The sequence below is a fragment of the Triturus cristatus genome, chromosome 10 (assembly GCF_964204655.1).
Source record: "Triturus cristatus chromosome 10, aTriCri1.1, whole genome shotgun sequence".
NCBI lineage: Eukaryota > Metazoa > Chordata > Amphibia > Caudata > Salamandridae > Triturus > Triturus cristatus.
In genome coordinates, this window is record NC_140593.1 from 250,197,435 (window position 1) to 250,223,906 (window position 26,472).

The 26,472-nt window shown below is 46.2% G+C and overlaps 1 protein-coding gene across 1 annotated transcript in view; it reads left to right on the plus strand.

Annotated features, from left to right (window-relative positions):
• The window catches only part of LOC146789275 (histone deacetylase 9-like), a 1,526,442-nt gene that overhangs the window by 1,441,627 nt on the left and 58,343 nt on the right, over positions 1-26,472 (plus strand). Inside the window, exon 13 of the mRNA XM_085630931.1 lies at positions 11,191-11,332. Within this exon, the coding sequence (XP_085487057.1) occupies positions 11,191-11,332 (142 nt within the window). The remainder of the gene's footprint in view (positions 1-11,190; positions 11,333-26,472) is intronic.

Here is a 26,472-nt window from a genome sequence, read left to right on the forward strand (position 1 = left end):
CGATTTTGAATCACCTGCAACATATCCCCGCCCATTAGTGTTCCCCCGCCCTTTGGTATTCATCCAATGGCAACTGACTATTCCATCCAACTACACTACCGATAGTACATTGCACCTGAAAGTTGGAAATGCCTTAATGGACGTTTCCGCATATAAATTCATGAAGAATTCTAAGTTCACCTGTGGTCGCCTGCGTCTACTTATTCTCTAATGTGATTATCAACCTAAGGTACTCATTCCATATTGATCACCCGTATTGATCACCCTCTGTGCATTTACGTTTTGAAACTTCAAACTCACCGCCCACCCTCAAATGTCATTTTCTAACGTTACAAAAACAAAAAAACGTGTCTCTGTTTGTATTTCATTCTCTTAATATTCAATACAAAATAGCAGATCATGATTTTTAATTTCAGAATCAGTTGTTCCAAAATAGCAGTTCATCATTGTTAATTTCAGAATAGGCTGTTATATAGTCCGTCATGTGACGATGTCTCTCTTATCCATTTGTTGATCTGTGATCCAAGGGTGCAACTTGTCAAGTAGGCAGTGCGGTATAGAATTACGAAAGAAGAATGACGGAATGCACACCAATTTTTCCACGTTTTGTCAAAAAAGTTATTTTGTATTCGTTTGTAAGCGTGCTGGCCCGGTATCGTGGACTGCCCGTACCACGTGTATTAGAATGAATAATTGTTTAAGATGTACTTCGTATTGACACCTTTGTATTACTCAATAAAGCTTTCTTGAACTTAAAAGAATGAATAATTGAAAAAGTGTGGGGCGAGGTAACACCCCACTCCAGACGCACAGCTTTCCTTTGTGTACAACAAATATGCCACAATTATTCCGGTTAAGTCAAAGTTTTTATTTCAATTTCATCGTCGCTTTGTTTGAAGTATTCCAACATCGTCCTGTCACATGAAAGACTCTCTATGCTTCCTTTAATTCCTTAATGCTGTAGACATGCCAATGCTGGCCTTATTCTAGAGCACAGTGTGATAACATAGGTATTCCTCAAATTATGATTTTCTCCCCCAATGCATTTCGGGCCTATCTGGCCCTTCGTCAGGGGTACTCTGCAATTTTCAAAACATTTCTATTATGCCTCCACTGTGCCAGTTCTTCCTGTCTTTCATGATGATTATAAACTCCAGCAGCAAGTCCATGATTGGGTATGAGGATTCATTTAGCCATGTTTCCATAATGAATGTGATATCAACGTCATGGTTCAGGATGGTGTCAGCTAATTCTGTTGTATGCTTGTTTGCAGATCTGCAATTTATGAGCATGCATTTGGTCTCTCTGCAGTTCCTAGGATCTTGGGAGGAGGAAGTCAGTGAGATATTGATGAGGTGTGCAGGTGGCCTAGCCGTGTTGTGGTTCAACTGTGTTGCTGTGTCTTAACTTGTCTTAAGAGTTGAGTGCTACTGCATGTGAGGGGGTGAGGGTGATGGGTATGAATTGCACATATGTTTAAGTTCATTGTGATATTGTTGACACCCTGTAATAATGTTTATAAATGGTTTTCTATGTGGGTTGAGTCACTCATTTAGGTTGGACCCGGGCATTTGCTTTATTATGGAGGGGGTGTGGGTGTTACTTAGTTCTTTGTTGTTGGTGACAGGACTGGTGGGTAATTTGAGTAAGCCTCTTTGAAATGGTGTCATCAGCATATTTGTGAGTTCATAAGGTAGGCAGTATGAGTTGGGGGCATGAGCAACTAAGTCAATGCCCCAAGAGGTCTGGGAGGGAGGGGAAGGAGATGTGGTTTGTGATGGGGGTGGAGGACGGAGGAGTTGAAGGGCTGGGGTGGGATTATTGGTGGTGTTCTGAAGTAAGCTGGTGTTCTGCGATGGCCTTGTAAGTGTGCTGGTAGGTGAGTAGACTATGTTTGCAATCTGGGGTGGTGGAGTGTACCAGTGAGCTCCCAGGTATATTGGGTTCTGCACTGCCTAAAGTGAGGCTAAGTTGGGTTGTGGGGAGTGAGTAGAGTTTGTGGTGTGACTCATGGGTATTTCACTAAGGGGAAGGTGAATGGTAAGGGAGGAATTAGAGTTTGTCGTGTGACTCTTGGGTGTTTCATTTTGTTTAGTGTCCTGTGGAGGAGAGTATCTAGAGGGGTAGGAGATTGGTGGCAGTGAAATGGCGTTTTTATGTGTGAGGAATATGGATTCAAAGGTGTGGAGGCTGACATCCTTGGCTTGTATCATGATAGTTCCAATGTTAAAGATGGTTGTGGTAGCATTACCTTTGAATGTGGGCGAGTCAGAGACGGTTAGTTTTCAGCTGTACAGGATGTTGGTGGATTTGGTGAGGTGTAGGTGTTTTGTTAGGATTGAGTTCCATTTTGCAGTGCAGGTAGTGTATAAGACGAGATCCATTCTCTTTAAGCCTTTAGAGACATTGTAGTAGATATCAGCGATGAGCAATTTGGTGTGTCGTTTAATCAATTTTGTTTGAGAGTTTTAGCTGCAGTGGCAGATAGGTTGGGGGGTTGATAGAAAGTAGTTTGAACCTTGAGGTTTCAGAAGGGAGGGTAGTGCAGGGGTCATGCAATGTGGCAACACTGTGCAGCCAGGTGCATCTGATCTTAGTGGGGGGTGTCTGGACACAATATGGCACACTAGGTCGGCTTCTTTGTTGCTATATCACTCAGGTTGAGTAGCATGCAAGCACAGCACCCAGTTTTCGGGATATGGCGCTCATATCCCAGCCCAGTGAACCTCATCAGAGAGCTCTTCACACAACAGTTGAGCTGGGTGCTGAGTGTGGCTATTGCAGAAGTCTTTTAAACAAGTAGAGTGGGTGTCTGTAATCTGCTATTTCAATATGGCTACCACAGATAGAAAATGATATTGATTGGATAGCCCAGTCCTCTTTCAGTTTTGTATTTTGGGGAAAGCCAAAGATCACCAGTCCAAGATGGACGCATTCCACTGGAGTGTGCTCTCTCAGTCTAAAGTCATGTTCCCATGAGGCACAGGGTCAAGACTGATTTGCATATGGCTGGGTCTAAACTGGGGTGGCATGGTGAGCAAAAGAACGTTGGATTTAACCCAGATCTCTTGTCTGGGGGTGAATGCATGATTTATTCAGCATTCTATCCATCATTTGTTTGCATAGCACTTTTCGCCCTAAGTGGGATGGGTATGCCCAGACGTGGGTCCCTTGCTCACTGTGCCACTGGATTCAAGCTAGCCTGGCTGATGAAGGGCAATACCCAGAAACCGGTCCCAGGATGCTTGTTTCTGGTCCAGGGAGGATCTGCAAAAACATTCTGTCCATCAACTGTTGTTTTTGCATTTGTCACCCCCGAGTGGGAAGGGTATACCCAGACGTGGGTCTCGTGCTCTCCATGCCACTGGAATCAAGCTATCCTGGCTGAAGAGGGGTGAAACCCCGAAACCGGTCCTAGGATGCTTGTTTCCAGTCCAGGGAGGACCTGGCTTGGCAGGTCGGGCTGGACTGTTCCCATGAGGCACAGGGTCAAGTCTGATTTGCATATGGCTGGGTTCAAACTGGAACGTCATGGTGAGCAAAATAACGATGGATTCAGGCCCAGATCTCTGTACTGGGGTGAATCTATGACATTGTTCTGCATTCTGTCCATCAACTGTTGTTTTTGCATTTGTCACCCCGAGTGGGAAGGGTATGCCTAGACGTCGGTCCCGTGCTCTCCACATGCCACTGTAATCAAGCTATCCTGGCTGAAGAGGAGTGAAACCCCGAAACCGGTCCTAGGATGCTTGTTTCCAGTCCAGGGAGGACCTGGCTTGGCAGGTCGGGCTGGACTGTTCCCATGAGGCACAGGGTCAAGTCTGATTTGCATATGGCTGGGTTCAAACTGGAACGTCATGGTGAGCAAAAAAACGATGGATTCAGGCCCAGATCTCTGTACTGGGGTGAATCTATGACATTGTTCTGCATTCTGTCCATCAACTGTTGTTTTTGCATTTGTCACCCCGAGTGGGAAGGGTATGCCTAGACGTCGGTCCCGTGCTCTCCATGCCACTGTAATCAAGCTATTCTGGCTGAAGAGGGGTGAAACTCCGAAACCGGTCCTAGGATGCTTGTTTCCAGTCCAGGGAGGACCTGGCTTGGCAGTTCGGGCTGGACTGTTCCCATGAGGCACAGGGTCAAGACTGATTTGCATATGGCTGGGATCAAACTGGAAGGGCATGGTGAGCAAAACAACGATGGATTTAGGCCCAGATCTCTGTACTGGGGTGAAAGTATGTTGTTGTTCTGTATTCTATCCATCAACTGTTGTTTTTGCATTCATAACAAAGCATGGCAGCCACTTTGGGTGCTGGTTGTGGCGACACAGGAAACTCTTCGGCACCCTCTGGGACCCTCATGTTGCTGCCTTGCTCCAGCAATCATGCTCTTAGGAGCTCGTCACAATTAGATTACATGTTCTGCTTCCACCTGTCTGTAGCTGTAAAGACAGGAGTTTTCTCAAGGCATTACGTGAAGGACAGTGGAAAGGAAATTACTATGTTATTGTAAGAAAAGAAGCCATTGCTACTATCCTTCCCTCACAGCCGTCTCTCTTGTTAGAATGAGCAGAGGAGCTGACACGCGTTTTCAGTGTGCCGTATGAAATGAAAGAGCCCAGTGGTGGTGCTTAAAGCCCATTCCACCTCTGAACTGAAGGTATTTCCCCGAGCTTTAGAGTCATCGCCTCTAAACCAGTACTTGACGTGTTTGAAGCTTTATAAACCATAGGTCAGACAGCTTATCAGCAGAGTGTGTAGACACGTCACACCCCTTTTCCTCCAGCCTCACAATGCTGCTTCTGGCAGTGTTTCCCTTCTTTCTCTCTACCCTGGTCTCTATGAAGCGCTGCGCGCTTAGAAACACACAGGGACACTATCTGTGGTTCCAGCGTGGTCCCGACTGCCGTTTGCGGGCCACGCCCCTTTATTTATAGCGAGCGCCTGACGTCATGCGTCAGCGCTCGCGCAACACCTCCGACGTGGGTAGACTGCACCGCTACCTCGCGTCAGAGGACACTACATTCCTTCTAACCTTTATCAAAACAACAAACAAACATTGACCATATAGGTCTGTTACCAGTCACTAGAATTCCAGTCCCAGGTCCGTCACACCAGGAAATCAGCCAGCTGGGAGGATGGCGCAGGATTTCTTCTCAGGCCATATCCGGACAGCTGTCCCCGCACCGACGGTATTGTTGGAGCCCCTCCTTGCGAGGCTGCGCTCCCAGGGGACCTCACCAGAGAGCTTGGCGACCCTCCGCCTGGTGTTCCTGGCAGCGAGGGCGCGCTCTGGTCGGATTGATCGTCATCCTCGGTGGGGGTGGACCCTTGGCCCCCTTCTGGGCCTTCCTCCGCTGGCGGTTGACTTGGCCGGGCGCCCTGGCGTTCTGACACCTGCGGGTCTGGAGTCCCAGGGTACACCTTTTTGAAGAAAGATACGTTCCGCGTAACCTCCTCTGTTCGTCTTCTCGCTGTGATCATGGTGCCAGTTCGGCGGACTACTGTCCAAGGTTTGCGTTCAAATGGGAGCCGGAATTTGCTCCCGGGATACCTGTCCTTGAGATAGACTCTGTCCATTACTTGAATGGCTGACGTCCGGGCTCCCCGGTCAGCACTGGCCTTGTCATTGGAGTGGGTCCTGTTGGCTAGGACCTTCCCAGCATCAATCTGGGGCGGGATCCAGCTTGGGTGATGGGGGATGGTGTCTCGCACTACTCTGCCCATGCTCGCAGGTCCTGGAGCTGCTTCTGTCGTGAGATGAGGCGTCAGCCGATATTCTCTCAGGAAACTGTAGATGGCTCTCTCGAGTGGCGATCCATTGGCGTGCGCAATGCGTACCACTTTGTTGAGAGTCCACATGAACCTTTCTGCTTCCCCATTGGCCTGGGGCCAGCGCGGGGTCCCTTTCCGGTGTTGGATCCCCCAAGCCTTAAGATAGTCCGCAAACTCTTTCCCGTGGAAGGGCGGGCCATTGTCCGTCTTCACCACTTCGAATATTCCGTGCGTGGCGATGGTTTTCTCGAACTTTGTGATGACCTCCGCGGCGGTCTGGCTTCCCACCACCTCGACCTCCGGGTACTTTGTATAGTCGTCAATGATCACAAGGGCATAGCATCCATCCGGGAGGTGCCCAAATTCTGCACTCACCCGCTCCCATGGTTGTTGGGGGTTTTCCTCGGTGATGACGGGGTGGGGGTAATCCGGCTGACCCGACGCCTGGCACCACGAGCATGTTCGGACCGTTTGCTCCACCATAGGGGCCATCCCCGGGAACCATGCCTTGGCCCGCAGCCGACTCTTCATCTTCACCATGCCTTGGTGGCCCCGGTGTGCGAGGTCCACCGCTTGCTGAGCCAGACGGGATGGGATCACCAGTCGCGGGCCTCGGAGAAGACATCCGCTGTTGTCAACCGAGAGTTTATCCTTGACCCGCATAAGTGACTCCAGGATGGCCTTTGCTTGCAGCGTTCGTCGGGCCATGGAGGACTGGATGGGGCGCCAGTCATTCGACTGGACTGCCGTCAGGGCCAGTTGCAGGCATTCGTCCCTCTGGGTGGCTGCCACAATCGTTTCAAGGCTCATGGGCAATGTCCGGGATCTCTCTGACACCATCCGGACGTACTCCTCCGTATCTTCAGCGTCCTCTTCTTCTGCTTTAGTGGCCACTCTGGGATGCCTCGAGAGATAGTCCGCGGGATTAGAGGAGCCTGGCTTGTACTCCTCTCGGTAGTCGTACTCATGTAGTTGAAGGATCCACTTTTCAATCCTCGGCGGAGGCTTTGATGCTGATCCTTGAAACAGGGGAATGAGGGGTTTGTGGTCTGTGGACACAGTGAACGGGTGTTCGTACACATAGACGTGAAAATGTCGACAAGCCCAGTGGATGGCGATCGCCTCTCACTCTATCTGCGAGTACCTCTGTTCTGTGTCCGTCAAGGAGCGGCTCGCATATGCTATTGGGGCCCATTCACCATTTTCCTGCAACTGTGCGAGCACCGCCCCTAGCCCATATGGGCTGGCATCCACTGCGACATTGGTGGACCGGGCCAGATCAAAATAAGACAGGGTTGTGTCGGCCGACAAGGCCGCCTTGGTATCTTTGAAGGCTTGGTCCTGCTCTGGTCCCCAGTGCCAAGGGGTGGTGGATTTTGTCAGTTCCCTGAGGGGCTTTGTGAGGTTCGACAAGTCCGGGACAAAACGCCCGCAGAAGTTCACCATCCCTAAGAAGCTTCTTATTTCTGAAATGTTGGAAGGTGCCGGGGCGTCCTGTACATCTTTTACCTTGTCAGGGTCCGGGGCGACTCCTTGGTCGGAGAATGTGTAGCCGAAGAAACTGATGTTCCTCTTTAAGATTTGGCACTTCTCCCTGTGTAGGGTCAGTCCGGATTCCTTAATCCTCTGGAGGACCCCTCGCAGTCTCCGATGGTGATCTTCTATTGACGAGGCGTACACCAAGAGATCGTCTCTGACGTTCAACACTCCTGGTAGCCAGCTGAGGACCTCCCGGATAGTGTTTTGGAACACCTCCGCGGCGCTTGAGATTCCGAAGTTAAGACGTCGGTACCGCCTGAGGCTGACATGCGTTGAGAAGGTGGTTATGTAGCGAGAGTCCGGGTGTAGCGGCAGTTGGTGATATCCGGACCGAAGATCCATCTTTGAAAACCATCTTGCACCGTTCAGTTCTCCCAGGATGTCGTAGATGGTAGGGGTTAGGTGACGTTCCCTTTTCACCGCGGCATTGGGGAGTCGCATGTCCACACAGATGCGCACCTGTCCTGGCTGTTTTGTTTTTCGTGCCACTACGATCGGGGACACCCACGGGGTGGGTCCACTGACCTTCTCGATAATCCCTTGCTTCTCCAACACCTCCAGCTCGTCTTCAACCTTCTTGCGCAAGTGGAATGCAATGCGCCTGTGCCTCAGCGCCACCGGTTGGACTGACTGGTCGATGTGGAGAGATACTTCCTTCCCTTTTAGGCATCCGATGCCCTTGAAGACGTCTTCGAACTCCTCCATGATGGTCTCTACTTCTTCCTCTTGCACCGCCAGGGCGAACGATATCAGCTTCAGCTCTTCCGCTGACTGTCCACTGATCAGCATCCTGTTCCCCTCCGGGGTCACGTACACTGTGGTGGGGACCCTGATGTCTTTGTGGCTCATCTCCGTCTTGAAACACCCTAAGAGCGGGATTGGTGTCTTCTGTCCATACGCGAATACTCGGATTCTTGCTTCGCTTAGTGGGGGGCTTGGATTTAGTTGATCATACACATTGGCCGCCATGAGCTCAATTGATGTCCCCGTGTCTATGGTGGCTCTCACATCCTGGTTGTGGATCTTGACTTTGCACCTTGGAAGTCGTCGTCTCTTCCGTCGTGGCTGGTCTACTGCAAACACATAGTGGACTGGGTATTCCCCCGCGTCATCATCCATATCCTCCCCGCCTCGCTCTTCGGCCACCGCCTGAGCTGCCTCCTTCCGTGATTTTGTGGACCGGCATACTGCCGCGAAATGGTTCATCCACCCGCATGCACTGCATCTTTTCCCTTTCGCCGGACAGTCCTGCAGGCGATGGGGCGTGCCTCTGCAGTATCCGCATCCTTTTCTCCTGTCTTGCTGCTTTCTTCCTGCGTTTTGGCACGATTTGGGCCTTACCGCGCTGGTCGTGTCCACCGCGTTGACCTGCTCCGTCTTGACAGGGCGGTGGAGCGCCGCCTCCATGTGCGACGCCCTGGCTTGCGACAGCTCCTTTGACCGGCCCAGAGTGAGGATGTCCGCAAGGGATTTGCCGTCCTCCTGAAGAATGTTGACTCTGAGTTTGGACGAATAGCATCCTTGTATTATCTGACCTCGGATTTCTTCTTGTTCGTCCCTAAATCCACACGTGCTGGCCAGTTCCTTCAGGCGCCCATGGAATGCGTCAAGCGATTCCTCCGCTTCATGCTTGGCCTGGCGAAAAATGAATCTTTCGTTGTCCCTATTCGCCATTGGCTCGAAGTGCGCATTCAGGACATTGAGGAGCGTGACGTAGGTCTTAGGTGTGGCTACCACCAAAGTCTTGTAAATACGATGGATGTCCTTGCCTCTCAGGTGGAGGAGTAGGGTTCTGCACCTCTCTCGGGCTATGCCCGCCCCTTCGAAGTAGATCTGGAGGCGATCAGTCCAGTCTCTCCATCGTGGGGCAAGGGATGAGGAAGCTCCGTCGACCACAAATGGCTCAATGATGGGAATCAACGCCATCTTGGCGCAGCCGCAAAGACCCTTCGCAGCACGTGCGCCGCTTACCTCCTGGGCGCAGTGGCAGCCGCCTGGCTAAGGACAGGGGAGACACAGTCAGGGCTTGTCCTGTGGCCTGTCTGTGTTAGGCCTCGCCATAGGGATCTCTGCTCACCAGGGTGCTGGGTACACTCCTCCACGGGCTCCGCCGGCCGGGTGTGGGGCAAACTCCCATCTGCAGGCACTCCCCTGGGTAACAGGGCTGCACTAGGTGTCCTTCACCCTGCCTGGGGCACATGGCAGGGGAGCTCACCAGGCGAGACAGCATGGATCCAGGGCAGAGGGCACAGCTGATGAACAGGAGGAAATGGCCTGTCAGCACCTCTGCATGGGGTCGTATCCCACCCTCGTCGCCAGTGTGATGGCCCCTAGGCCATGTGCGCTCATGGAATGACGCGCTGTGTGCTTAGAAACACACAGGGACACTATCTGTGGTTCCAGAATGGTCCCGACTGCCGTTTGCGGGCCACGCCCCTTTATTTATAGCGAGCGCCTGACGTCATGTGTCCGCGCTCGCGCAACACCTCTGACGCGGGTAGACTGCACCACTACCTCGTGTCGGAGGACACTACAGGTACCTTGTGTATCAGCATGGACTTGTGGTTGAGTTGGCTTGTGTACTTTTTATTTTCCTGATGCATCATTGTGTTCTGTTTCAAATGCTTGCTCGTGGACATGAACGTTGTTTTTATTGTTGACAATCTAATTGAATTGTAGTCCTTCAGCTAAAGTGGCCTCAAGACTGGAAGTTTACACCACTGCTCTTTTCTTAACACAGGTTTGCCAGAAGAAAAAAATCAGAGTGACCATTGTGAAAGGAAATTATGAATAACTTTTAAAGTTTAGAAGAGAATTCAGTTGGTGAAATGAATGAATGAATGTCACTGGCCGGTAAAATAGTTCCCAAGTTTACGGAAAAGCTAGAACTGTTTTCTGATTTTCGCTCGGAAATCTTTTACAGTTGAATTTAATGGTTGACCCCTTTCCTTTCAGCTTAGGCAATGTTCCAGAAAAGTCCCTGTTATATTAACGATTTTATAAATTATTATTCTAGTACACACCCTGAGCTTAGAGGAAAATGAACATCTAGGCCTGACAAATCTCAGGCTTTTGGCAACAGTGTATATATGTGGCTCATGTCTGGCATTTTTGATGTTTTTTTAGTTTAAAATAATGCTGTTTAGAAAATGTCAATAGTAACACCTACTTCAGAGATTTACACATTTCATTGTGTTCTGTTTTTATTTTTTCTTCACTTGCCAGTTTGTACTTTATGGGTTGCAATACTCCTTTGGCACCAGACTCTCACTGTGGTGTAGGGAAATGCTTGCTTGATTTACTGTACCTGTGGCAGTATTGACAGGACCATTAAAACTCTGCTTACCTCATATGGTGTAACAGGGATGGTTTACAGTTTAGATAATGGGAGTGAGTGTTGGGAATGCAAGCAGTTCCCTTTGTAAAGTCTCCAGCAAAAGTGGGGCACAGTGGTAATATAATAGCTCCCAAACCGAGGAGTGCAGGTCAGAAGCAGGAAAGAAAAGGGTGTTGACAATTCACTGTGTCTTGACTCCCAAAGCTGTACACTGGCTTCATCACTGAAGTGAAAAACAAAAACGGTCCTTACTCACAGCTTGTTCATTTGTGCACTCAAATACACATAGGGTGATGGGTAGATTGCTTACAAATATTCTAACCACTTGCATTCGCTCTCGGTTGTGCATGCAAGTCAGACAATGTTCTCATTGTTACGCTGGCTTTGACCCTGTAGGAATACATTTGTGAACAGTTACCTGCTGCTCAGACACAGCATCGTAAACATTACTATTGTAAGTAGAATTTAAAATGATACTTGTGATGCTGGCAGATACGATGTCTCCTTGTAAACTGACTAAAATCTCCGCTTTCTTTGCAGGTAAGTACTGGAAATCAGTGAAGACATTTTCAGTGCCATCGACTGTTCTTCTCCCAGACTTCCAGAAGCGAGACAGAGAGGAGAGTGAGACAGTGTCTGCCATGGCCTCCCTCTCAGTGGATGTGGACCAGGGAAGCATCAGGTATGTTCTATCTACAGCCCTGGAGATACATCACCTCTCAGGTCTTATGTATTTGTGTTCATGGTGAGAATGTCTATGCCACTGACTCACCAACACCTCAATGGCATGAGCAGAGTAGAATTGTTGCTAGGGTATCTCGTGATTATATTAATCAGATTTGGGGTTTTCCTTAAAAAACACTCGGAGTTATTTTTTTAAAGCTACCTCTCTTTAGGATGAGGGTTGTTGCTAGGGAGACAGAGCCTTTCAAAAATGTGCACCGGTACTGAAGGGTACAAATGCGTCTGCCATCATCCTTCTCAATATAACCCTTTTACTTGTATGTGATGCGCAATTGACAAAATTTGTAATTAGCCACTAGATAGAATTATAGGCTTTTTTTGTAGCTTTCAAAAATCGTATTTGTGCATCCATGGACAGTGTGGAGAGTGAGCTTCTCCAAAGTCTGTTTTACCTTAGCGTGCTTCAGAATACCGTGGATTCGCACCATAGTATCTTGAGTGGAAGTGTATTGGCATAGGGTGGGTGCTTGACCGTTCTCATTCTGCCTTGTGAATATTTCGACATAACCCATCGGAATGCATCCTGTTTCGAATGAGTTTGCAGGTGGAGGTACCATGTTGAGTATGATAGTTGGAAATGATTGGGTACAATCTGCCTGAAATGAAACGCTTAAAAGAGATTGTTTTGGCTAAAAAAAAAAAGACGGAAACGATGACTAATAAAGACAGAAATAAATCAATGTAGAGTTCAAAGAAACATAGAGTCCTCTGAAATCAAGTGATTTGGCAACAAGTTTATGATTCTATTTTGTATCCTACATAAATGAATCAGACATACATGAATTCGAAAAAAAGAATCCAAAAAATAGAAAAACCATAACTTTTAGTTCTAAGCTGTGCATTTAAAAATGTATAAAGTTACCTATTTTAGGGTTCCTAAACTGCTCTTTGTAGTTGCAAATGCGAATTAAAAAAATGTCCTTATCCTGCATATAAAGCAAACCCTCTACAGATGATAGGTGTTCCCGCAAGGTATTTCTGAAGTAATCCTGTCCACACTGAATATTACAAACAATTCTTAAGCATCTACAATATGAAACACAATTGACAGAAACTTTATGAAACTAACACTATTTTTAGAGAGACATCTAAGATGTTCAAAAGTGCATGAGAAATGCAAATCTAACATTGTTTGATAAGAAATTGTTGCCAATTTGTGTTGAAGAATATAAAACGGCCTGTATTTTATTGACTCAGTTTCCCCACATTTGGGTAAAACAGCTGTTTTCCGGCCAACTTGCAAGTGACTCATTGACCACTGGAGAATGACTCATTGACCACTGAAGAATGCAGGATAACATACTGTTGGCATTTTTTTCACAGATGTAGGCAGCTTGATAAAAATTCCTTAAATTTATAAAAAGTATTTTGCCCTCATGAAAACCTGTTATTTTGTGCATGATTTCCCTGGATCCAGTTTGTGACCGCACTTTAGGACATTTGGGGTTCTTTACAGCGCAAAAGTTATTGAAAATGATTGCAAAAAAGTGATGAATTTGACCTGCATGGGGTTCATGACCGAAAAACAGCTTCATTTTCAAGTGTGGCGTTCTTTTATTAGGGTTGACTTGGCAGCACAGCTGACGTACTGTTACTAGTTCTTAAAAATATAGAGTGGGCTTCAGGCGTCACCCAGAGCCTACTGCCCTCTCACCTCATGCTATTGGCTATTGGGTGAATCATCCACGTTCCAGGAAGTGCTTCTATTGGAATTACTGATACAGTCATTCATCATATTTAATTCTGAATCCTTTTTATGCATTCGAAGCAGAAAGCAATCATTCTGCTACTTTGTCCCCAGCATTGGCAAAGTCAGTATAACAAACTTTAAAATGAAAAACAGTCTTTGTGCATGCAATGCATCAAAACAGCATTTGCAAATGCCTTTGTTTACATTGAAGCCAGGCCTATTGGCTTCACCACTGCTTTCGTTAATAGCCAGAGCAATAAGTGATATGTTTTAATGTTCATGGTAAGCACCCAGGGAATGACAAACAAGCATTGCAATGCAATAGGTCTCGCATGTATGGGTGTTTGAGCTATTGGAATTGTAAATGGCAATGCCTTTTATGTAATGCGAGACCTATTGCTATTTGAAAAAATAGTGCTCGGAGGCTGTAATTAAAACCTACCGATTAACAGCACTCGTAACAGGGGGTGCCGCCATGAAAGGTTACAAAACGAGACAAAGTGGTACTAAGGAGGGACTATTAAGCTAATTGACCAATGAACAGCAACAGTTTACAGTGGTACATGCGAAACCTTGGATAGACGCATTTTGGAGGCACTGGATAGCACCGCTCCTTGGACATCAAAAACGCAGGGAAGAGCTCATAAATCTGCCCCCTGGTACACCGCCGCCTTGAGAACGGCTAAAGCAGATTGTAAACGTTTTGAAAGGCGGTGGAGGAGAGACTTCTCGGCCCAGGTGCAGAGGGAATATAAAATCACCCTGAAGCGCTATCATGGGCTGATTAGAAGGGCTGAGGCATCCTACTATCAGGATAGAATAGGGGCGGCTGAGAATTCAGGGAAGGAATTGTTTAAGGTCCTCAAAGAAATATCCACCCTAGCAAATACGGCAGCACCAGTGGTTAGCTCGGAGGAGGCATGCAATCGTGTGGTGGATTTTTTTGCAGATAAAGTGGAGAAGATCTACTCCACTTTCCCGGCTGCTGCTCGAGCATGCCATGTGACCTCCAGAGAAGTTGGACCCGCTCCAGGGATAGGCTGCATGGATGAATTCATGGTTCCCCCCCGAGACCTTAATAAAAATTAGTATTCGTGTTATGTCAGGCTCCCCCATGGACCCTGCCTTCCCTAAATTTCTTAGAGGGAGTATTGGAACTCTGGAGCCTTGTATTAGACACCTCCTGGAGCTATCCTTTATGTCAGGCACGGTGCCAGCAAGATGGAAGTAAGCGGTGGTCCTTCCACTACCTAAGTAGCCGCACATTAGCCCAGATCAACTGCATAATTTGGGTCCTATCTCCTTGCTTCCCTACTTTGCTAATGTGGCAGAGAAGGTGGTAAACACGCAACTCACAGCGGACATTGGGAAACACAATCTCCTTTACTCTACTCAGTCGGGTTTTTGGTCCCTTCACTCTACGGAATCGGCTCTGCTACTCTCCACGGAAACCATCAGGAAATATGTAAATGCAGGACAGACTGTGGCCTTAATTCTGCTTGATTTAAGTGCCGCCTTTGACACTGTTGCCCACCATACTCTGCTGCATTGTTTGAGGAAAGGTTGGGGTGTCTGGCAGAGCGATGCACTGGCTGGAATCTTTCCTGTCGGAGCGTAGTTTTCAGGTGTCGCAGGGCTCTTTTTATTCCAAAGTTGCAAACTCAAACAGGGGGTGCCTTAGGGATCTACCATGAGCCCTACCCTGTTCAATCTCTATGTTACTCCTGTAGCTGAGATTGCAGAAAAATTTGGAGTCCTGGTTGTGTCCTACGCCGATGACACTCAACTGGTGGATTCCCTTACACAGGCACAGGACACGGCAGCCTCCAACTTCGTGGCGTGCATGCAAGAACTTGCACTATGGCTGGCCAACAACTGCCTGAAGTTGAATGGCAATAAGACCGAGGTGCTTGTGTTTGCGAAAGCTCCATCAGTGTGGTCATCGGCGTGGTGGCCCCAGAGTCTGGGGCCTACCCACATGCCCTGCACTCAGGCTGAGAACCTTGTGGTATGGATGGATACCAAGCTCTCTTTTGAGCATCATACCAGGTGGGTGATAGGCATTTGTTTTGGAGTCCTGCGGGGCCTTTGGAAAACCTTGGATGTGCTGCCTACAGCAGCCAGGAAGACCATGGTACAGGCCCTGGTGACATCGCGCCTTGATTACGGGAATTTACTGTACCTAGGTGCTACCGCTAAATGCGTGCAGACTCCAAGGCATGCAGAACGCAGCTGCGCACCTGGTTCTTATGATCCCGAAGACAGCCTCTGCTAAGAGGGTGCTGGTCTCCCTCCACTGGCTGCCGATTAGGGAGAGAGTTTGGTTTAAGGCGATGTGCGTCTGCCACCGGATTATCCAAAGGATGGGCCCCTCTTATTTGTTTGATCTACTTACCCTATATTCCTCTATCCGGCAACTTAGATCAAGCGGTACGGGTCTGGTGTGTGTGCCTCCCATTAAGCGAGCACGGATGGGGTGGCCATTCATTCCGCTTTATGGCCGCACAGCAATGGAACAAACTCCCCCTGAGCCTCCGGCTGGTGGGTTCGGAGGCTACTTTCTGGAAAAAATTGAAGACTTATCTCTTTCCTGTTGCATAGTCGCTCGTTTTAGGATAGGTCTTAGCGGCAGAGGGCAGTTTACACCGCAGCACGGGGACACACTGGCCTAGTGTAACCAGGCGCTTTATAAAATTGTATTATTATTATTATTACAGAGCTGGCTACTCACAGTTCCACAGGGTGACTGCTGAGTAAACTGCACAGTTTTTGTTTAGAAAAAAAGCCACGTCTCTTTGGTTACTCCTGCCCAGAGAGTCTGGCTCCAGGCAACACTGGTCATCATCGGTACGATTTGCAACTCTAAATAACATTTAGTCGATTTGGTGACTTACTGGTACAGTATCTAAATCTACTAATAGTAGTACTATCGCCCCCAAATCTCTCCACCCAGTACAAGTAACTCTGTCTGGGCATTGGTTACATCTCATTAGTAACAGTTTATCATCCAGATATAGAAATAACCAACAGAAAGGTGACCAGTCCAGCTTTGCAAAGGGCCTTCCACTGCTCAGCAACACGTGTCGCTGCATTTTTTGACCGGTTTGAGCTAGAAACATTATTTTTTTTGTTAAAAACTGTAGATTATGCGGCAGATGATGGATTGCCTGGCAAATGTGGCAAATCAATAATTATGCAAAAAATGTCAGCGGCCGCACAATCACATAATTCCTGTGGCCCTGCCAATAGCTAAACCAATCCAACCGTAGGAGCAATAATCCAAGATGCTGCTGTGTTATGCCACACCAAAAAAGTTATAATAAACAACACCAGCTAAAATTCAAACAAACTATTCTGTGCCATACTACAACAGTTCAGCCAAACCTCCAGCTACTGTACATCAAGATGCCCCTTCATTATTCCACTGTAGTACAACCAAACCCATTCACCGAGGGCATCATTTCAGGTTCAACCTTATAAGAAATCATTTGTTTCTTGTTTGTCTTTTAAGATGAGGACACTCCGACACCAAAGCCTATTGGGGAGGGGGGCAACAAACAACATGCTGTTGAGCAACCAGTTGCTACATGCAGAGGGGAATATGTTCTTCTATTACTGGGCTTTTAGTTATCCTAATGCATTCTGGGATTTGTAGTATTAGTGGCATAGATGGTTCTGCGGCCCCTAACCTCGCTTTGGAAAAGACAGTATTGATTTCTGCAAACACCACCCTGAAAACTCTACCGCAGCCTCTGGGGAAACAGCAATTCTAAAGTAGCGGATCACACAAGCTCGGGAAAGTGAAGCCAGGACCGAGGGGCGACACAGAGTTACTGAAGGAAAACACTACTATGAACAAGCCAAAACAAACAAAGCATTACCTTGCAAGATGCCGGTAAATACCGGCTACACGTCTGTGGCATTGAGATAGGAACACGGACGTGCTGGAACCATGAAAGCGGTCAACAGTTACCTGCCTGGACACACTGCCAAGCGGGGACGCCCGTGCCTCAGTGCATTTTTTTAATGGACTTCAGCCACTGCTTAATAGAAAAGACGACTTGAGCTGATCTATCTATCTATCATCTGTTATTAAAGCCTGGAGTATGTTTCTGTGACCTGAAATGCAATTTAAATGGTGAATGCATTACGTTAACTAAACACTGTGGCACCCTTCCAATAAATCTAGCCTTATCGGTGTTGGGACCTAAGATCAGTGTTGCATGATAACTTGTTGTGGCAAGGGCACCCTGGCGCTGATCCTTTTCATCTGATTAATATACCCAAATGCTTTTGCACTTGACCTAACGTGGCAGCCGAACCGGACACACAATATAAAGGGTTTCAAAGAGATTCACCCTCCAATTGAAACGATGCACTCTCCTTATACTACTATGTGCTCATTGAAGAGAGGAAAAGAACAACACTGGCCCAATCAGACAAATGCGTCTTTCGTGTGGACCAATTGCAAGCCTGGGGCAAAGGAGTGCGCAACATGTTTGATCACTGTGAAGTGGAAGTGAACCTAGAACTGGAAGGGGGCATGGAGGAGTGGATTTTTTAACTAGAGTTAGGGCTGCGGTCTCTGGAGCTGTCCAGGGGGTTGCAACGCGGCTTTCATGGCTGCCACCTATACTGCTGTGCTGCTGGTTGACAGATCCCCTGTGAGGCCAGAGCACCGTTTGCACCTCTGGCTGGTCGCTTTGCGGCTTTTAAACTATTTGGGCTGTCGCCTGGGTCCCAGCCAGGTCCGTTGGTGCTCCTGGTGCTTCGACTCGCGTGGGCTCCATGGCCAGCCATCTCATCTTTGTCATTTCTGTGAGCTCGGGCCTGCAGCTTTGAGGAGCTGGAAGAGGAGTTGGAGATTCAAGGGAATCAGGAGCCCTCGCTTACTACCCGCACCCGGGTCCCACAGCCAGTCTCCTTGACGCACATGGCAGTGAAGGAGACGCTGTTGGATTACCAGTGGGAATGGCCGGACATCACTTCACCAGCCAAGCCGTCTCTGTTGCAGTCAAGGGGGATCAGGCGAGGTCTCTCCGAGGAGCCACTACAGACTTCTGGGCATAACTCTTCTAAGAGACGCAACACCATATTCCTACTTACCCCCGGCCCACATTCAGAGGGAGAGTTGCAGCGCTTTCTGGTGGGAGCCGAGGCTGAACTTTCCAAAGGGGGTGCCATCGGCCCAGGAGCTGAGAGACAGGCTATTTCCCAGGCCCCTTCAGGACTTGCATGCAAGCTCAAACGCGGCATGCCACCAAAGAAAGGAAACAAAAAAAAACAAAGGTGCGTCAGATCTCCAGAAACGCCGTGCGCGAGAAAAATAAAAGTAAAAGCACGCACTTCGCACATATGCCTGCAACGCCGCAAGTGAAAGACTCCGTGCACGTGCACATCTCCTGTCCGGGAAGGCACGGCGAGCAGGAGACAGGGAGGTAACAAAACATGCCTCCCTGTCAATGAAAAGTGCTCATTTTTGACCGGCACCAATCAGAAGCATTGGTGGAGCTTCCACCCTCGCTTCGCCAGCTAAAGCGGTGACAATAGATCTCGCCAGGAGCGTGCAGCGCATGTGCTGCATGGCTAGGCGAGACCTAAAAAAGAACTAAGGGCCTGCTTTAGAGTTTGGCGGATGGGTTACTCCATCACAAACGTGGCAGATAGCGCATCTGTCATAGGATTTAATGCAATTGTAACAAGGCAGACAGGATATACTCGATATTTGTGATGGAGTCACTCGTCCAGCAAACTATAAATCTGTCTCTAAATCAATGTAGGGTACACCAAAAATCGAGTAGAGTGCAAGATTGGTATTATTCTGAAGAAAGCTATCTTTTTTAAGTTATGAAAAGGTAATTTAACTACAGCATCTTTGACCATGAACCTTAAAGTCATTTGTTAGCATGACATTGGTGATGTAAAAAGCTATCATGCATTGTTAGGGCCTTACTTTATCTTTTTATAAGTCACAAAAGAAAATGCTTGCAGCAACATAATTTTGACATAAAATAATTCTCCCCTGCCATCATTATATGGTGCTGCCTACCAATGAAAGGTTTTAGTCATATGCATTGTGGCAATGCCTCATCAAGGACCAGGACTACATTAATGTTACACTGGCCAAGGCATTGTAGAGGGGTATATTTCTTCTTGTGAGTGCTTATGAGCCTTCCTCTCACTACTTGGTAGATGATATTCATACTAGCTGCATTTAGACTCCTGTCACTTGAATACGCAGTACTTAAAAGGGGAAATAGGTTGATGGAAGGACCATAGTCAAGAAAAAGGCCTTTACTGGTTGGTTCTGGCCACAGCCAACTCTATCTGCCTGAAAGACCACATGCCATTTTTTTTCAATAAACTCCCCCTTCACTGGTATTGGCTTTCCTGTGATTTTCATGCTTTGAAATTGCTTGGATGCACTGTCTATTAAATCAATTTGCTGTGGTTATATGGAGCCATTTGTGTTTCAATTAAATAATCATGGGGCCTTGCTGGACCTGGCCCACTCTGCAGGGACACCCCCAAACTGTTTGCCTTTACACCTCCAGCTTACTGAACCTGTTTTTGTTGGCTTTAAGGACTTTGTGTACTTTGCTATTGCTAACCAGTTTAAAGTGCCTGTTCTCTCACATTTGAACATTGTAACATTGGGTTACATCTATTTGGCAAATTTAATTTACTTATATGTCTCTAGTGAATTGTTACTTAATATACCCAGAGCCAGCACTTATTGTGCCATCCACTTCATCAGCCCTTTAAAGCATGTCTCAGACCTGCCATTGCAGCTTGTGTGAAGATTTAATTTGACATTTCAACCTGGCAAAATATGCCTTTCTTCAATTTTAATGCATGCAAGTCACACCACGGTAGTCCCTAAACAACCCTTAAGGCAGGGTGAGTTATGTGTAACAAGTAGGACATGTGTTTTTAAATTTTACATGTCCTGATAGTGGAAAAACACCTACATTCGTTTTTCGCTATTGTAAGGCCTATCTCTTCCATTGGATAACATTTGGGTTTCCCTATTACATTTAATTATTGCAAACATTTTATTGGGAGCAGTCAAAAATATACTGTTTGGACGCAAATGAATTTTAATTTAAAAACCTCTTTAATGGTAAAGTGTGATTTCCGATTACAATTTTGAAAAAGCAATTTTTAGAAACTGCCATTTTCCTGCCCTAACCTTTCTGATCCCCTCTAGTGGTTTCCAGCTGCATGTGCCTCTTAATTGCTCCCCCATCAGGAATGAGTATTGTGCCAGGACAGTGAACAACAGGACCTGGGCGTAGATGAGAGAGGGCCACCATGCCAACATGGGAGTGGTAGAGCTGTTCCCTGCCAAACTTACATTTTAAATGAACTGTCTCATCGCCCTCATAAAGAACTTGACACCAGTCTTTTTTCACCCTAAACATACTGGGACCTGAGCAGGGAGGAAGGTTGTCCCAGAACCATCTGTGACAGGAAAACACCAGAAGTTTCTTCCACTTCAAAGCTGGCACCAAGTAAAAATTGCGGAACCTCAGACCAACTCTTCAGCGCACTTCTGGCCTGCAGAAGACTACAAAAGTACAGGCTTGTACTCTGGAGTCTGCCCTGCTGCTTGAGGCCCCCCTTGTTTCTCAGGGGACTGCACTGCAGCTACCACAGGACTGCTCAGCTGCTTGAGGCCTGACTTGTTCTTCAGTGGATTGCCCTGTTGCTTGAAGATTGCCTTGTTGCTTGAACAGAGCGGGCCATCTCCTTGAACCCAGGACTACCAGAGTGACTCCAACTGTCCAGCTGATCTGCTGCCATTGGCCCTGCAAGGACCTGCAACTGGACCGAACTGCACCTTCAATTGGACCTGCCTGAGCCTTGATGGCCTCTTCTGGAATTAATTCCTGGTCCCCAGGAAGTGCCTCCCCAGGTCCTTCGTCCATGGCTGGTATCAGTTGAGCTCCTCCTTTGAAATCCTGAAGTTTTGAATTGTGCCCGCTGGACTTTGAGAAGGTAACTTTTTCGGCAGGCCTAACCTGGTCCCTGGATCTGGCCCGCACTTCATCATGGTCAGCCTTAACTTGTGACTTTGTGCCAGTCGAGTGCGACAAGATACCCAGTTAGTGTTTTCTGCTTCTTAGTGCTATTTTTGCTTAAAACTTTAAAATGGCATATCTCTGGTTCTACTGATTGGATTGTTATTATTTTAGTCTCATTTTATTTATTACATTTTACTATATGTTTCTAAATTGGTGCGGGATTCTTCTTGTGTTGTGTTGTCACTTCATTACTGTTTGCATACTGCACAAATACTTTACAATTGCCGCTAAGTTAAGCATAACTGCTTTTGTTCCAAGCTACCAGAGGGTTAAGCACAGGTTAATTAAGTGACCTTTGTGGTTCACCTTGACAAGAATCGTGGTTGTTGATTGAGATGGGTTCCCCCCAACACAATCTTCATGTAATACTTTTTGTTACACTGCAGATGTGGAATGTAAGAGGTGTACCTTGTAATTGAGAGCAGCTGTTTTTTTCTTAAACCTCTGTGTTGGTAACAAGCTGATATTTTAAGCTCTGATTGATATCTTTTTCTTTAAAAAAAGGCTTGCAGTTTTTGTGACTTCGCCAGTTATAAAGCCACAGCACTGTTACCAAATTGCCAATGCACTTTCATTTGTTCTTTTATTTTTAGCTGCCATGATATCAAGTAGATGGATTTATGGTTTTCAGAAAGTAGAGATAAGAGCACACACAGGCTATCTAAAAGGTGCCTTGACAAAGGTCTAGCTTGTAAACTACAGGCCAGGTCTTCTGACTTTGCCTGTGCTAGTTTTTAACTGGTTTCCAAATGGGTAGAGACATGCAATTCAATGCTACCTCTGCCCTGTCTTCTTATTCATATTCGTAAGTGGATTTTTTACTGGGTGAAAGAACTAGAGATGGGCAATATTAAACTACTGTGTGCTGTGGTGTGTTGTAATTGGCCCCTATTTTAATATCTGGCCTCATGGTAATTTCTCAAGGAACCTGTCTTGAAGGGATCATGCAAGTAACACATTTTTGCTCAATGAGACAAACTTGAGTTTGGTTCATATCAGTATGCCAGGCAAGATACCGAAGCCCTCAGAAACACAAAAGATGTAAGAGCACATCACAAGTGCAATGAGAGTAGGACCAGCAGCCCCATCCCAGCTCTAGAACTGAGCTGCTGTTTATTTTTAAAGACAAACCTGATGTGGGAAAATTGATAGAAATTCAATTCAAAATCATAGTAACCACGTTTCATCGACCCTGCTTGTTGGTGTATGGGTGCAATAAAGGCAGCTCGAACCAACAGGTTTCTAAAAAATTATAGAATTTGAAAGTATATGGATATCTTTCCATATAGTACTGAAATTGTTTTCCAAAGACACAATAATCAACCCAGAGAAACATTAGTAGGCAATATATTTTATGTTGGATTCTATTTCCCATGCACTTTAATGTGTTTCTGAAATATCAATTCGTAGGAGCACAGGGATCTCACGTTCTGCTCTACCTCCAATGTCCCTATCCCCTTTGTTCCTGAAAGGGTAGAACATTGAAAGCAAGAAGTTGGGGTTGTTTAAGGGGTAGGATGATAATCAAGATGGCATCTTAGAGTTGCTGTGAAAGGGTCAAGAAGATGGTCAAAGAAGTAAGGATGCCAAGTAAATCATAGGATCTGGATGAGGATATTGTAGAACCAAGTGTTGCAGCTTAAGCACCCCTTCTATTTTGTCCTGCACATTGCATTTTGTCTTTAACATTTTAATATCCGGACAACCTGATACCGCTGGTCTGTGCATGCAAAAATGTCTTGATACACTGTTCACTGACAGAATAATGATGTACAAAATATCGTTGTTAAAAATATCGATGAAAAAATATAGAAAGCAAATATATCGACTCCCTATACTTAAATAGGGAAGTACAAAAATATCGATTAAAAAAAAATTCGATGTAAAAAATATAGTTGTACAACATATGGATTTTTTTACAAGAAAAATATCCCACAGCCGACTATTGTTGAGCACATCAATATTTTAGTCCCATAAGTCAGAGAAAGTCCTGTGCCAGACATCTCCAAGACCTGCTGTGGAAAGGTCTTACTGGAAAATCCAGGGATAAACTCTTGAAGAAAAGTGGAGGCGGCACCAGGGATGAAGTTACATATCCAAAAAAGCCATCTTATTTCATGAAAATTCCTTTATTCCTTATTCATCTTCATACAACAATAGATGTACAGAGGACTACAGCCAACGCGTTTCGTTCCAGAGGATGGAACTTCATCAGGGCTGGAAATGACATAGGACAACGTATAAAACACTCACAAAATGACATACATATAAAAATAACATACATATATATACAAATATATACACATACATATGTATAAAAGATACGAAGAGAACACATGTAAACATTTTACTCCTGTAAACAATTAAGACCCTACAGTTACAAAACTCCATAAAAAGATCACTTAATCCATTAAAGTGCATCAGATCAGAAAAGATATGCCTGTGTATAACAACACACAAAACATCGTAAAATGCCTAGAAAATGGCATGTTCCTAAACATTTAAAACATTTTTGTCTATATATGTAAACCATTAGTTATATTGCCATTTGAATAATGGATTTGAAGAATGTTTAATATTAACTAATAGTTGTTGATACTCTCGAAAAAAGGAAAGGGGGAGGAAGAAACAAGAAGAAACACTCAGTGAAAAGGAGAAAAGCCATAAAAGAAGGACCGAAAAAGAAAAAGATTAAAAACACCTAGGGGCCGATTCCGATCCTGGAAAAACCGGGTACGAACCGTCGGTCGGAGCGTTTTCTCCATCCAACTCGTACCCGGTAAAAACACCATACAAACTTGCAAGTACGATTCGTACGGAAACACCATTTCCGTACGAGTCGGAAAAAACACCGACCGACAGCAAAATACATACAAATGTGATCCGGGACACCGCGGACGTGACGTCCGGACGGAGTTAGGCATGTTTTTACGTCCCAGCAAGTACGATTCGTACCGACAGCAGTCCGGACGGCAATATTATTACAGCACCCAAAAAGTGCCGGAAAAGCGAAGTACGCCGCGATGCAAGCGGAATAGGGGCCTGGTATGTGCCGTCCCCCCCCAGCCCCCTGTATGTACGCGCCGTCCCCCCCCAGCCCCGCGGATGTCTGTGCTGTCCCCCCAGCCCCCCGTATGTACGCGCCATCCCCCCCAGCCCCGCGGATGTACGCGCCGTCCCCCCCCAGCCCCGCGGATGGACGCGCTGTACCCCGTACCCCCACCCCGGTGTGTACGGTGCGGACCCCAACCCTGTAGGTACGGTGCGGACCCCCACCTGTGTATGTACGGTGCAGACCCCCACCCGTGTATGTACGGCGCGGACCCCCACCCGTGTATGTACGGCGCGGACCCCCACCCATGTATGTACGGTGCAGACCCCCACCCATGTATGTACGGCGCGGACCCCCACCCGTGTATGTACGGCACGGACCCCCACCCGTGTATGTACGGCGCGGACCCCCACCCGATGGGGCTTACTTACTCGGTGTAGCGTTACGATGGACGCTTCTATTTCCAAACACCATACCCGCCGTATATCAGGAAAGCAGCCACCCTTCTTTCGTGGTTGCGTTTTATAAAGCCAGTCGTCAACCAAAGTAAAAACGCAGAAAGCGGCGTCTGACGTCAGAAAAAGGCACCAAGAACGTCTCGGCTGAGCCTCACCAACATCGGCGCCATTTTGAAGTGTAAAACATAGCGACTAATCCTTCATATATCAAGGAATAGTCGCCCACCGTGGGCTACTATTCCTTAATATATGAAGGATATGAAGGATTAGTCGCTATGTTTTACACTTCAAAATGGCGCCGATGTTGGTGAGGCTCAGCCGAGACATTCTTGGCGCCTTTTTCTGACGTCAGTCGCCGGCTTTCTGCTTTTTTCTTTGGTTGACGACTGGCTTTATAAAACACAACCACAAAAGAAGGGTGGCTGCTTTCCGGGTATACGGCGGGTATGGTGTTTGGAAATAGAAGCGTCCATCTTAACGCTACACCGAGTAAGTAAGCCCCATCGGAATGTAGACCTTATGTTGGATTTAATGGACTTTCCCGTTTAGTTTGTATGTATCGTGAATTTATAGTTACCCTAATGTGTACCCTTGAACTAGGTCGCTTTGCGTCCTTTCCGTAAACTATTTGTATTTGCTACTTTTTTGCTTATAATGGCATATTTGGGTATCTCACCAGGATACAATTGGGTTATATATGTTCTAACCTCTTAATATTTTTAGACTACATTAATACGGGAACATATTCTTATCCCATTTGAATTGTACGACACTTTTTGAATTTTAGAAGTAAATGGGAACTGCACTTAGCTTTCTGTAGTAATGAACCTCTAGTTGGGTTAGGATGGCCTTGGCGATTTTTAATTGTCGTATGTCAGCTACCCATTACTTATTCTTGCTGAGACAGTAGTTGCTGAGTGAACATTTAAAGTCATTTGTGGTCGGTTTTGAGACCAAGCAAATAAGCAGGCAATTGAATAACTTTGAGTTTGGGATGTGATATAGATGGTGTACTTATCTATGCGAGACTATGACAATTTCTTCTTCTTTTTTGATCAATGTGGGTACATTTAGTGATTTACATGTCGCACTGCATTCTATTATTGTGGTGCAATTATACTATTGTAACTACTATGGAAATGAAATCATTATGTCATTTTGAAATGCATACCATTTTATTATTATTTTTAGGTAATTATTGTTGAAGTTATACTCACACAATTTGTGGTTTACATCCCTACACTTTTATGGTGAGATTTTGATTCATCAGTTTATTTGCAAATTCCATTTTGGTGAGATATATCTTTATGATTTTTTGTTATCATGATGGTGGTTTTCTTATATCTCTGGACAATTAGTGTTTTTAATCTTTTTCTTTTTCGGTCCTTCTTTTATGGCTTTTCTCCTTTTCACTGAGTGTTTCTTCTTGTTTCTTCCTCCCCCTTTCCTTTTTTCGAGAGTATCAACAAGTATTAGTTATTATTAAACATTCTTCAAATCCATTATTCAAATGGCAATATAACTAATGGTTTACGTATATAGACAAAAATGTTTTAAATGTTTAGGAACATGCCATTTTCTAGGCATTTTACGATGTTTTGTGTGTTATACACAGGCATATATTTTCTGATCTGATGCATTTGAATGGATTAAGTGATCTTTTTATGGAGTTTTGTAACTGTAGGGTCTTCATTGTTTACAGGAGTAAAATGTTTACATGTGTTCTCTTCGTATCTTTTATACATATGTATGTGTATATATTTGTATATATTCAATGAAAAAACCATAGGT